General features: G+C 33.5%; 1 protein-coding gene across 1 annotated transcript in view; it reads left to right on the forward strand.

The window, feature by feature from the left end:
- Positions 1 to 13,596, forward strand: part of ATRNL1 (attractin like 1) — a 1,097,315-nt gene that overhangs the window by 230,083 nt on the left and 853,636 nt on the right. Inside the window, exon 19 of the mRNA XM_044665614.1 lies at positions 5,123 to 5,260. Within this exon, the coding sequence (XP_044521549.1) occupies positions 5,123 to 5,260 (138 nt within the window). The remainder of the gene's footprint in view (positions 1 to 5,122; positions 5,261 to 13,596) is intronic.

A 13,596-nucleotide genomic window follows, 5' to 3' on the forward strand; every position in this document is an offset into this window, starting at 1 on the left:
TTATTCCTTTTATTTTTTCTAAGTACATGTAAGAAATAATTTTCATTAATTATTTTCTGAAATTTTGAAATCTAAGTTCTCTTCCTTCCTACTTATCCTCTCTGAGATAGTAAATAATCTGATATAGGTTATATCATTACTGTCACACAATAAATATTTTCATATTCTCCATATCATGAAATAAGATATATATGGTGCATACAAGAAAAACTCATGAAGGAAAGTGAAAAGTGGTATGTTTCAATCTGTATTAAAACTTTAGCAATTCCTTCTATGACTCTGGATATCATTTCATTATGAGTTTCTTGGGTTTGCCTTGCATCCTTTCATTGCTGATAATAGTTTAGTTCTTCACAGTTGATCATCGTGCTGATCTTTTTCTGAAATGGTATACAATATTCTTGTTTTGCTCACTTCATTCTGCATTGGTTCACATAAGTTTTTCCAAATTTCTCATCCTGCTTCTTATTTCTTATGGCACAATAATATTCCATTACAACTATATATTACAACTTTTTCATTCATTCCTCAATTTATCCCCTCAGTTTCTAGTTCTCTGCCACTACAGGAAAAGCTGCTATAAATATCTCTGTACATATATGTCCTTTTTCTTTTATTTCTTTGGATCAAAAGGTATGCATGGTTTTATGACCTTTGGAATGTGGTTCCAGATTACTCCCCAGAATTGTTGTATTAGTTCAGAGCTCCACCAGCAGTGTTTTAGTGTCCCAAGTTTTTCTCATCCCTCTCCCCTTTTTTGGTCACATTAGCCAATCTGATGGGTGTGGACTTTATCAATTATTTGCATATTTTTCTTGTTTAAAAAGCTTCAGTTGTATGATATAGGTTGTACATGTATTATCATGGAATGTGTATTTCCCATTTCCTCATGTTGCGAAACAAGACATATATTGCTTACAATAGAGAATAATTCATAGAGGAAATAGAATGAAGAACAATATGTTTTCATCTGAATCAAGCTTCATCTGTTCCTTCTATGGTAGTGTATATCCTTTTTTAGTACAACCTATATCATATCATCTCCCTTCTTGGGGAGAGGTGAGAAGGGGTAAAAAGAATGAGGCATAAATTTTTAGACATAGTTAATGTAAGAATTTGTTTCTCCTGGATAGGCATATTTATTTAATTTATTAATATTTATTTAATTTATTACATATTTATAACAAATAATGTTATACTATTGTTATGTTGCATATTATATTATATATATTAAAATAAATATAAGAAAAAAAGAATTAGGGTATATGATAAGATGGAGAATAAAAGCAATAGTTTTTCCCCTAACTACCTTATTGCCTTTAAAAATAGGTTTTTGTAGAGGATTATAGTCTGTAAAATAAACTGAACTTTGAACCAGAAAAAAAGTTTCATTGTTTTCCTGGTGCTTTTAAGGTAAAATACAAAATTTAAAACATTTCATAGGCTCCAGCAAATCTTTCAAGCCATTTCACACTTATCTTCCTCAGAAAAAGCTATGTTTTTTTCCAAATTAACCTTCTTGGTGTTTCCCATCCATGATATTCCTTATTGTGTTCCTGTGGATTTTGTCAGCCCCATGCCTGGAATTCTTTTACTTCTTTCTGTCTTTTGTTTTGTTCTTGACTTGAGGTCTTTTTTAAGGCCTTTTCTGATTCTTAGAGAAAGATATGTTTTTTTTTCTTAATCATAAAAATAGTTTTTGTTTACTTTGCATATGTTTTCTATTTACTTATCTATATGCAGGTTGAATCCCCAGTAGAATGAAAACTGATTGTTTCTATCTTTGCATTCACAGTATCTAGGGTATGGGAGATAACTCAGGAAATGTTTATTGAATTAGATAGTTAAATTATCAGTGTGAGAGCATTTATTTGTTGCCCTTACTTTTCTAGGTTGCTTTTTACTTTCTAGAGGGTTGGGTAATTATTCTTTGTTAGGATTATGTTTGAGGGAATAGACCTTGAAGGGCTACATTTCAGTAAAGTATATGAGCTTAAGGATTTGCATTTTGTGATATTCATTTTGGATACTCATAAGTTTTAATTTGAAGTTTGGATTTGGGTCCTTAATCAAAGAAGTTGCTAGATAAAGAATCTGTGGATTTTTGAAATATTAATGTATAGGTACTATAATCCCTCTCCAAGAGCCCTATGAGTCTGGCCATGTCAGTTCATCACAAATCCTGACAGGTACAATTAAATAGTATGTATGGCACGGTTACCAATTGGATGGTTACCATTTAAGTGTAACATTTTGGCCACCTATCATGTAAGGTTTCATAAGTCTCTCACATGAGAATATAGAAATCTTACATATTTTCTGGGTGACTTACTCATTGGTAGGTCTAGCTTCCCATAGAAGAACTGTCACCCTATGGTTACACCAGATTCTTTCAGGGTTCTTGGGTAGCCCTTTTGTGAGCTAATTATATTCCCCCTACTTACTACCTAAATTCTTGAGCCTCTTCTTACAGAAATCAATCACTCACAAAGGTAACATTTTTAAAAATTTTAGCTATAAACATTTATTTAGCAAGGAAGATATAAATAATAGTAATGTCATAGGTGCTCACATGAATGAAGTGAAGATATAAATAAAATACATTACAAACATGGATCACCTCCAGCCAATGCACTCCGTGCCAGTGGAGCAAGATTACCACACCCAGGAGCCAAGCAGAGAAGTACAGAAAGGAAGGAGTCCTGTATGCTTAGGATCACCCCTTTCTGGTTTGATTTGCTGTTATTGGTCTCATCAAAAAACATTGATTACACATGAAACCACCTTTCCGCTAATGCTTATCTGCTTGTCTTCCCTATTTTCCACTTGGAGAAAACTTCCCTTCTACTCTTAATCCAATATCATAATTATGAGCCCACTCAATTTAGAATCTCTTTTAAAAGGATGTTGAGAGAGTGTTACACTGTTAATTTGAATAGCCATTTCCTTTTAGTTGAAAATTGCATGGCTCTTCAGGTTGGAAGCCAACTGACCCTGCTGTCCAAACCTAGCCAGATGTTCACTTACCATGACTTTGTTTTGACCAAAACAGTTGAAGAAAACAGAGCACATAAGAAAGCAGCTTAAATTAGTTTTCTAGGTAAGACAAACAAATCCAACCAGCTCTTTCCTCACTAACATTCAATTTAGTCGGATTAAATCTTAGCCTCTAAATCCTCTACAGAAGTATCAAAAAATTTTCCCTTTTCTGCTTTTCCCTCTGCCAGGATAAGGCTATAGCAAAGAGAAGCAAACATTTCTAGCAAGTTTTATCACCTCTCAAGCTCTAGGGAATGCTCCAGAAAAGTGTCTCCAATGAAGTAGAGCCTCTCTCTAAGCAATCAGATGTCATGTAGCTGAACCCATTTGCCATCTTACTGTTGGCTACTTCTTCACACACAGCTCTTGAAGAGCTGATTGTGATTCCTTGCTCTTTCTTAAATCTTCTTTTGCCAGGTTCTGCGCTCTTCAGCCTCAGATTCAGCCTTCCTATATTTTTCAATGAATTATATTGGAGCCTTCTAGCATTCAGTGAGTTGCCTTTCACTTAAAAAGTAAGAAATCACCAAATTTTTCCTATAAAATTGACAGTCTTGATTCATCATCCCTGAGTCTCTAAACAATTATATCATTTTTCATTTTTGTGAGTTTTTATCTCTTTAGGTTTTAAAAACCGATATGTGCAAATGAGCTGGGGAAACATACTGTCCTAGAGCTCTAAGTTCTCAACATGGTCCATCATATCATTTTTCCTTGAAACTATGCTTCTTTGTACTCACATTTTCAGTTTTTAATAAATAAAAGTTCTTTTTCCCTCTCCTTTAAAGCAAACTCTTCAAATACAAATGGGGCATTTATTCATCACCATACATCTTTCACAAGATAATTTAAATCTTTATTCTGCAATCTATTTTCTGTGTCAAACTGCTGAAATTCTACCTGAAAATTGTTTTCTGCTTTGTAATAAGTTTTTATTAAAACAAAGCTCTCTTTCTATTCCTGGGAGACATGAAAATGTCTATCTCTGACCCAAGGCAACATTTAAAGTCATTTATCAGTTGATACAACTTTTCCTTAAGAACTTTTTTTGCCCTTTGCAGCACTAACCTGCTTCATATGAAAAAGACAATGATTTAAAGGGATAATACTTTACATTCAGTTACCAACTTTATGGTTATTTTTTAAGGACTAGCCTAGTTAAGTTCAGAGTATCACATAATCTAGTTGGCCACAGAAATTCTAACAGAAGTTTTCTTTAGTCATAGAGTATTGTGATTTGTATTGAAACAAGCAGGTATCTTTGAACTATTATAATACATCATAGTAGCCTCTCCCATGTTCTTTATTCCATTACCTTATTATATGAATTCCAAGGGAAAATAGTATCTATAAGATGCCTACAGTAGAAAGTCAGAGATAAATTAGTCAGTAATAATGTATTAACTGCCTTTTATATTATAGGCACTGTGAAGAGCACTGAAATATCCTTTATGATTAATCTCATGCTGTTTGATGAATATGATTAGAATTTTAGGCAAATATTAAAAATAAATTTTTCCAACATTAAGTAAACATTTATATTAATGAAAAAGAATACAAATTTCATTAGCTTTAATATTGCTATACTTTATACTACCAAATTGTATAGTCTTATTTTAAAAACACTTATTTCTGTAATTTGTGTGAATTACAACTCTTTAGTGTAATTATATTTCATATTATAATGATCTTTTATTAATTTTTATTTACATGAATCTTTAGAAATTATAGTCATACATATCAGTTATACTTTTTAAAATTTTTCATTCAGCTTCTAAACCTTGCATCTTGAATGATATAAGGTACATCCTAAGTATACATTGAATTATAAGTTGATAAATACTTTTAGTAATGTGAAGAATCCAGGAAGAAAATGGAATTTAAATCAAAGACCTAAAAGTGACATTTTAAGAATGATGTTTTAACTTAACTTTATCATTTAGACTTTAAAAATTAACTCATATCATTCATATTTTCAAAATTTCATTAATTGCCCAATTTATTAATTAAACACCTAATCATTTCATAGTTTCTGCAGAATTCCAACAGAAAAATGTATAATTTTGTATGTTGTTCTCTCCAGCTTGCCAGTGTAATGGACACAGCACTTGCATCAATAATAATGTGTGCGAGCAGTGCAAAAATCTCACTACAGGGAAACAGTGTCAGGACTGTATGCCAGGATATTATGGAGATCCTACCAATGGAGGACAATGTACAGGTAAGGCTGCTGGTTTTTTTTAGGATAGTTTGATTTCATTCCAAAGAAAGAATTATTTCAACTGAGAAAAATATAAATTCATTAATAAGTTTTTGTTTTTGTTACTTACAATTGGCTTCTATATTTCCAGGAGGATAATCTCTATTGATAGCTATTTCCTGAATTTGTTTTTGCAGTTGGGCTATACCAACAACTATTGAAATTGTGTAAGTTTTTTCTTTAGAGATGTGTAAATGAATTGAAAAATAAAGTTTATTATTTAAATTATAGTATTTTAGGATATTTGGACATTATTAGGATTGTTTGGATTAGGATATTATTTTAATATTGTTTGCACTGAAAGTAATGTGCAATATTTTATTTAATAAGTAAGCATTATTTGAGATATATAAAAATTTGGGGAGCTAAAATAGTCATGTTTATTTAAATAAGTAAAAATGAATTTTTTCTCACAACTGGTGATTTACTATTCTAAATAACAATGATTCATGTTAGGATTATAAATATCAGTATTTTTCCTTCTAGTATCTCTTTTTGTTCCTTTGTATCGTGAATATGTGTTTATAATTGTTTTTAAGAAAAAGGACAAAATTATTTTCTTAATTAAAAAAATTATGGACATTTGTTTTCTATGCAACTGGGCATAATTTTCTGATTATTTTTATATTTATTCTGATTATGTATTTAAAACTGTAGACTATTACATATATTCTGTGTATACATACAAACATTAAATGCATATTTCTATGTCTATTTACATATGTATACATGTCCATGAAATTTGGAGTAAGTAAAGTTATATGTAGCAACACCTATAAGTAAGATTATTGTTTTATTTTTATATCTTCTGCCATAAAATTGTCAGAAAACACAGAAAATTCAGTGTTTTTGTAAAATTTTTCAATGTATTATGTAGAAAAATTATGTAGGCTTCCTGGTTTTTTTTAATAGAATAGTAATAGTTCATTATGTTCAGGAACATTTTGTTCAACATTTCCCAAATGATGGACACATAATTTGTTTACAGCTTTTGACTACTACAAATATCATTGTTAGGAATATTTTGGTGCCTTTTTTTCTGTCCCCAGTAGTGGGAGCACAGTGCATAAAAAGATATGAACTACTTATTAACTTTTCTCAAATGATTCCAAATTATCCTTAAGAAAAATAGATATTTTAATAATTTAATAAGTTATACTCCTATCTTCACAGACTTGCCAATTTTTTCGAAGTCATTCCTTTTAGTCAGTTTTATAGGAAGTGACCTGATTATTTAATTTGCATTTCTCTTGATTTTAATCAATTTTCATATACCTATTAACAGTTTGCATTTTTCTTTTGAAAATTAACCATATTCTTAAAAATGCTTAGTTCATTTTAAATCTAATACATCTGTTGTATTAGATTCCTTAGAGATTATGTTTGTTAGACTTTTATTGAGAAGTTTGAAAAACTTTCATTTCTCAGTTCTTAAATTTTCTTCTTCTGCCAAAAAAACAATGGGTATCTTTAGAAAACTCTACATCCATGGTCAAACTCTCTGAAATTATACTCTTCTTTTATGCCTTCCCAAAGCATTGCAGCAGGAATACTCAACATAATGCTTTCTCTTTACTCCACTTTTGTAAGAGCGGAAAACTAGATATTTAAGGTATGGTTGCCAGAAATCGATTAACTCGATTTGAAAATAAAATAGACCCAGTTCAGGATGACTTTTATGGTGGTTTATTTACAATTAGGAAGGTTGAAGGTAGGGAAATTGAGAGAGAGAAACTCTGGCCCGGACCAGAGTTTCAAACCAGGTAGGAATTCAGAGGCCCCAGCAGAGGGGCACAGAGTTAATTAAACAAGGCTTCTAGCCACAAGGCCTCCTCCAAGATGAGAGGCCTCCCTAAGGCTAGAGCCTCCAGAAACTCCAAGGGAAGAGAGAGGGAGTCAGCCTAACTTACCCAGGTGACAATTCAAAGGGAAGCAGTCTGAGGTCTCACCAGAGATCCTTCAACACCAACTTCAAAGCCCCCAAAGCCCTTCACAGGAAGTTACCATCATATTTAAAAGATGGCAGCTTTCATCACTTCCTGCATCCACCTCCAATTTCAAGTGGACAAATGGTAGCCTCAACACTGTTTTGGACTGCCCAAAGGGCAGTCTCTTGTTTCTGATTTGCTTCTTACTATTGTTATAAAGAAAATAGGACTCTGATACTACTATGCTTCTAGGGGACATTGGTTAGGGAAGATGTGTCTTTGTATTCCTCTAGGTAGCTGATGACTGGGAACACCAACTCAGTCACGTTTGCGTGATGGTATAATTCCCTTTTCTAAATAACAGTGCCCAGGTAGGACACTTAATGGTCTGGTGGATGGGTAACCCTTTCAGGTCTCATTTGGGGTTGGATTAATTAATAATATTGGACTCTAATTAGCCTTGGATCACGTTTTCATCTGACTGCGTTGCTCCCTCCCCAAGGGTCATGATATACTGACCACTCAGGAAGGTACTTAATGAAACTTTATCTATTGATCTTAAATAGGGAAAGGAATAATCAGGAACGGGTTGGGGAAAGGAGACCCTGTCACACTAATATCTATGATTAATAATCCCTCAGGTCTGTAGGCTGTTGTCCCAGTAATGCTGGACTATTGTTTTTCACACTTCTCTGGTTCAGCTTGGCCACTGCCAAACCAGAGAGGGCAATCTGCTCGGTTGGTACAGATATTGTGATTTCTCTCAGTTTCCTTATTATCAGTTTGTGATATGTCAGCCTTGACAGCCTTCAGGAAATATCCACCCTTACCTCCCTCTTCTTCTTCACCTCCCTTACTCCCATTCACCACCTGGGCCCAGATACCTAAATAGCTAATGATTATTCAAATGCCTAAAGATCTAGGGAGATTCAGGGAGAACCAGTGACCCATGGTCAGGGACACAGATCAATGCTCCAAGACCCAAGATCAAAGATCAATGATCAAAGACCATATCAAAAGGCCCCAAAGATGTGGTATATGCTGGTGATGGAATACTACTGTGCTAAAAGGAATAATAAACTGGAGGAGTTCCATGTGAATTGGAGAGACCTCCAGGAACTGATGCAGAGCCAGAAGAACATTGTACACAGAGACTGATATACTGTGGTAAAATCGAATGCAATGGGCTTCTGTACCAGCAGCAATGCAATGACCCAGGACTACTCTGAGGGATTTATGGTAAAGACGCTACCCACATTCAGAGGAAGAACTACAGGAGTGGAAACACAGAAGAAAAACAATTGCTTGAACGCATGGTCGGGGTGGACATGATTGGGGATGCAGACTCAAAACAACCACACAAATGCAACTATCAACAATTTGGAAATAGGCCCTGAACAAGGACACATGTTACAACCAGTGGAAATGTGCGTCGGCCATGGGTGGGGGGAATGCGGGGGGTGAAGGGGAAAGTAGGGGCATGAATCATGTAACCATGTTAAAAATGAATATTAATAAATGTTTAAAAAAAAGGCCCCAAAGACCAAAGTCCCCTCCCAGATGGCTGTTAGGGGTATTTTATACTCTCAGGCCAACCACCTTTGCCCTGTCCTCACGGCCTCTGGGAACATTCCAAAGTCTCCAACTGTCTTCACCTGTCAATCAAGGTGAGATTAACAATTCTCAGAGTTTGAATATAACACTATCATGTGTGGGTAACAGACCTTCCCCTCCCCACTTAATTCTAAAATGGATGGGATGACATTATTCCTGGTGGCTAGAGTCTGAACAAATGAATGAGGATGAGCTAATTCCATTCACATACTTTCTAGATGTTCCCTTTGTATCATTACTTAGCAATCTTTTGTCTTTTGAGGTTAATTCCATTCTTTTTTTTCCTCCCAAGTCTGACTTTGTGTTATAGTCATTTACTACTCTCTGCATTGTTTTACTTCTCATCTCAACAGTGCTTCTCTCCCCCTGAATCCCTGCTCTGAAATCTAGGGATTTCAACATGTGTTTTGATCCCCTCTTCAAAACTTTGGTCTTCTAGTCAAACCCCTAAAATCCTATGACTTCCATTTAATCCCCCTCCACTCCATACGAAGGTAGATGGATGGATAGACTACCACACTTTAAGTTAGGAAGACATCTTCCTTAGTTCAAATCTGACCTCAGAGACTTACTACCTCTGTGACCTTGGGCAAGTCACTTAGCCTTCTTTGCCTCAGGCTTCTCATCTGTATAATTAGCTGGAGAAGGAAATGGCAAATCACTCTAGTATCTTTGCTAAGAAAACCCCAAATAGGGGGCATGGAGAGTCAGACACGACTGAAAAAACTGAAGAACAACTATGGAGATGATCATTAAGCTTCTACTCTTCATCACTCCTTTCTGTCCCCTCTCCATGCTATAGAACTCTTGGAATTTCCTCTGACTGCGACCTCCTAACCTTCAGTCGCCTTTTTCATTACTCCTCCTAAATCCTTATCAGCCATCACTCTTCCCTTTTCTCAGTCTTTCTTGTGCTCCTTTTCTTCCCTTTACTTTATTGGCTTCATGTTTGAATAATTCAAATGCACATTATCCATACCATTAAAGTCTTTGCCCCCTTATGGAGAGTCACACTTGACTAATTCTCAGCCCTGATTTCCTTCATCTCTCTTCTCTGTTCCTGAGTGTTCTTTCAGGGTCATGAATCCATATTGATTGGTTTTGCAACAAGTTTATTATATTAAGTAAGGCCCTTAGAACTGTGCAATAATACTGTTTTCTTTCTTTCATTGACTATCATATTCTCTATGGAAGTGAGTCCCGATCTTTCTCTATAGATTTTCTATACCACTTCTTTCTACCTTTGTTTGACCAGAAGACTATGACTCCCACTTTACTGAAAATGCAGAAGCCAACTCTCTTCTGTCTCCTACTTCACACCACCATACCTCCTCATCATCCTCATGCAATACACATTTCCTTATTGGTCATGTATTAGAAGAAGATTCTTCTAAGACAAGAAAATCAAGTAAAAAAGTTATGCTTTGATTTGCATTCACATTATCAATACTTTCTCTGGAAATGGATGATATTTTCCATCATGAGTTCATTAGAATTGTTGTGGATTATTGTATTGCTCAGAATACAGAAGCTATTCATAATTGATCATCATACAATAACTATGGACCCTTAAGGCTGGTGATTATAGTTTTCATGATGATAATGAGACCTGCTTCTCAGAATATGTATGATGCAGGAAGAAACTATGAATAAGGGAAACGAATAGGGAAAAGCAGACAGACGCAAATATCAGACCATATGGATTGGATTAGATATTATATTTTTATATGTAATGGATGGATGCATAAGTATTGAGGTGGATAGAAGTAAAATATAGTTTGTAAGTGTGAATTTAGTGTTTAGTGAGAGGTCATGAAAAAAGTTATCCAAGTGTGGTTCCTTAGAGCAAATTCTATCTTGGATGCTAAACAAGTTCTACAGCCAAAAAACCAAGGCAGGCAGTTAATGCCTGAGAATCTGATTAGAAAATTGTGGCCTTTGGACCTTGTTTCTATTTTTATGTGAAAATATCTTTATTTAGAGGATAATAATGATGACCTCTTTTGTATTTGAATTTGTACTGAATTTAAGTAGTTTAAGTAGTTTCCATAAGTGAAAAGAATTATCTTGGGATGATGTCGGAGAAATAGTTTGAATATAAGGGCATTCGTCAACAAGTGGGAAATTTGTGAGAATGTATATGTAACAGTAACATTACACTAATAAGTTTAATTCCTATCAATCTAAACTACCACAAATTCTATAGATTGCATTCTAATGTTACTAATTTTGTTAAAAATGAGTAGGACACACAATATGTTGGAATTTTGCATGCTGTCACTAATAAGCAAAATTTAACATGTTAAATAATTGAATAAAATTTAATTATAATTATTTACCATCTTTATATTGTACTTATTAATGAAAATAGCTTTTCATGATGAAGTACTCTGGGCTACCCAATCTTTCTTAAGCTTTTCACCCCTTTAAATGCCACAGGAAAGTATTCACTTAGAGACTAAGTGATTTTAATGGCTAGGTAAAATTCTATGATAAAAGAATTTATGTTATCTGATATTTGTTTATGTTTTTATGGATTTTATCAATAAGACCACATTTTCCTTCCTAATGCCTATAATTCTTCACCAATATATTAATGCTAGAAAACATTTTTTTAAATTGGCTACTATTTTTATATCAGCAAGGGAAGGGGATAAGTAAGTACTTGAATGAAAAAAAAAAAAAAAAAAAGCAACCTGAAAGAAGAATGGTATTTTCTACTTTATCAGTGATTCATGTAGGATCTCTTTCTGTTCTAGAGATGGCACTTTCTACCTCGAATGAGCTTTAGACAAACAATTCAACATGTAATATTAGAGTTCAAAATTATACATCTAGTAAGCGAAAGCACAATGAACTAAAATTATATTCAAGAGAATAAGATTAATGTTTCCACATATTGAGAGTTGCACATTTTCTGGTGGTTTATGAAGCTTTAAATAATTCTTAATATTTCCTTTATTTCTTGAAGTTGAAAAAATATCCTATTGCTGTCTATAGTGAGGCTATGGCATTGTGATATATGAATGTCATTTTTATTCTGTAGAGATACATTAGCTATCTAACCAAATAAGTGTAGTGTCACCTCTGATGAATTACATTTAATGTTATAATGGCTAAAATCAATTTATAAGTCCTTTAAAATGATAAATTTTATCACTTATTTCTTCACTGCTAATTGGAGCTCATAGAAGGGAAATTCACTTTTTATTAGTAGATGCTTTTTTTTCCTTTCCAAAAGGATATCTAGCTTCTATAATTATCTTTTTTTTTAAGTAAAGCTTTTTCTGTATGATTCATTTCAGTTTTATTGTGATTCCTCGTTATATTGGAACTTTAAAAAATTTCTATGGACATTACAGAAGTCATTGCCTAATTGTCTTTTGGAAAACTCTTTATATTGATTATTGTTCTAGAACTTGCAGGGCAAAGTTAGATTTAATAGTATTTTATTCTCCATTAATAGAGAATACCTGCTATATCTATCTTCATTGTGTTTTATTGTGTTGATTTTTCTAAACTATCTAAACCATAGGTTTGAGCATATTTGCAAAACAAACTTTATTGGAAGTATTATTTCCATCATATTATCTTTTGTCTGATTAAATAATATGATAAATCGAATTTAATCTTCCTTGAAGTTTCCTAAGTCCAATAAGTTTGGACCAGAATGGTCACATGCAAGTAAATAGGGAAGTAATTAGAGCTTGGGTAAATTCATTCCTGGGGGAAATTAGGGAGGCCTCAAAGGAGGAGCATAAAGTAGTTTGGGCCAGGTTAAAAAACCAGTCTCTTTAACAAAATCACAGAGTAGTGATGAAAACCAAAATTTAGAAGTTAGAATAAAAGTTTCACCCCCAAGAGTGTCAGTCCAGAGATCAGGAGGCAAAGAACCAGAGCTGTGGTTAAAAGGCAGTTGTCCCACCCTTACCAATCTTCCACCTATGAGACAATACACTGAAGTACAAGGGTTAAAAAAAAAAAAAAAAGGCAGTTGTATCTAATTCCACCTTATATAACACTTATTTGAATATCTGTTTTATTCTGTACCCCTACCTGCACTCCCGAAGTAGGAAATAAACTCATCAATCCTGATTTTTCTCTGTTTACTTTTTTAGTCCTTAGCAATATCTTTTTTTATAGAATTTAGTCAGTGGTAAATTTGTTGTGCTTTATAAATTTTTGTTGAATTTTTCAACTTAATTTTAAATAGTCTTTAATTTGGAATTAGAAGAAACAGTTGTAAACTTGTTTTTTTTTTAAATTATTGGTAAGATTGCAAAAAAAGGTGTTCTTTTTATACCATTAATTCAATGATCACTTATCAAATAATAATTATTCAATAATAACATCTATAACTTATGTACTGCCACTATGTGCCAGGAATTTTAGGAATATTATCTCATTTGAGCCTCATAACAATCTTGGGAGACAGGCACTATTATTATCCCCATTTTATAGTTGAGGAAACTGAGAAACTGAGATCAACAGAAGTTGAAATGACTTGCTCAAGGCCCTCTAATAATTTTTGGAGATTTTATTTGAACTCAGATCTTCCTGATTTTAGGCTTGGTAGCTTTATCCATTGTACCACCTACATGCCTTCTGTGTGATAAAAAAAAAAAAATTGAAAAAAAATGGAGGAAAGTCAAGAGAAAAAGGTCTTTAATAATAAAAACAAATACCTTTGCTCCTCAAGTTCCTGCTTTCCCACTCCACTCCAGACCCAAGCCTGGATCCAACAGTTAGATCAAA

Source organism: Gracilinanus agilis, chromosome 2, assembly GCF_016433145.1.
Source record: "Gracilinanus agilis isolate LMUSP501 chromosome 2, AgileGrace, whole genome shotgun sequence".
Lineage (NCBI taxonomy): Eukaryota > Metazoa > Chordata > Mammalia > Didelphimorphia > Didelphidae > Gracilinanus > Gracilinanus agilis.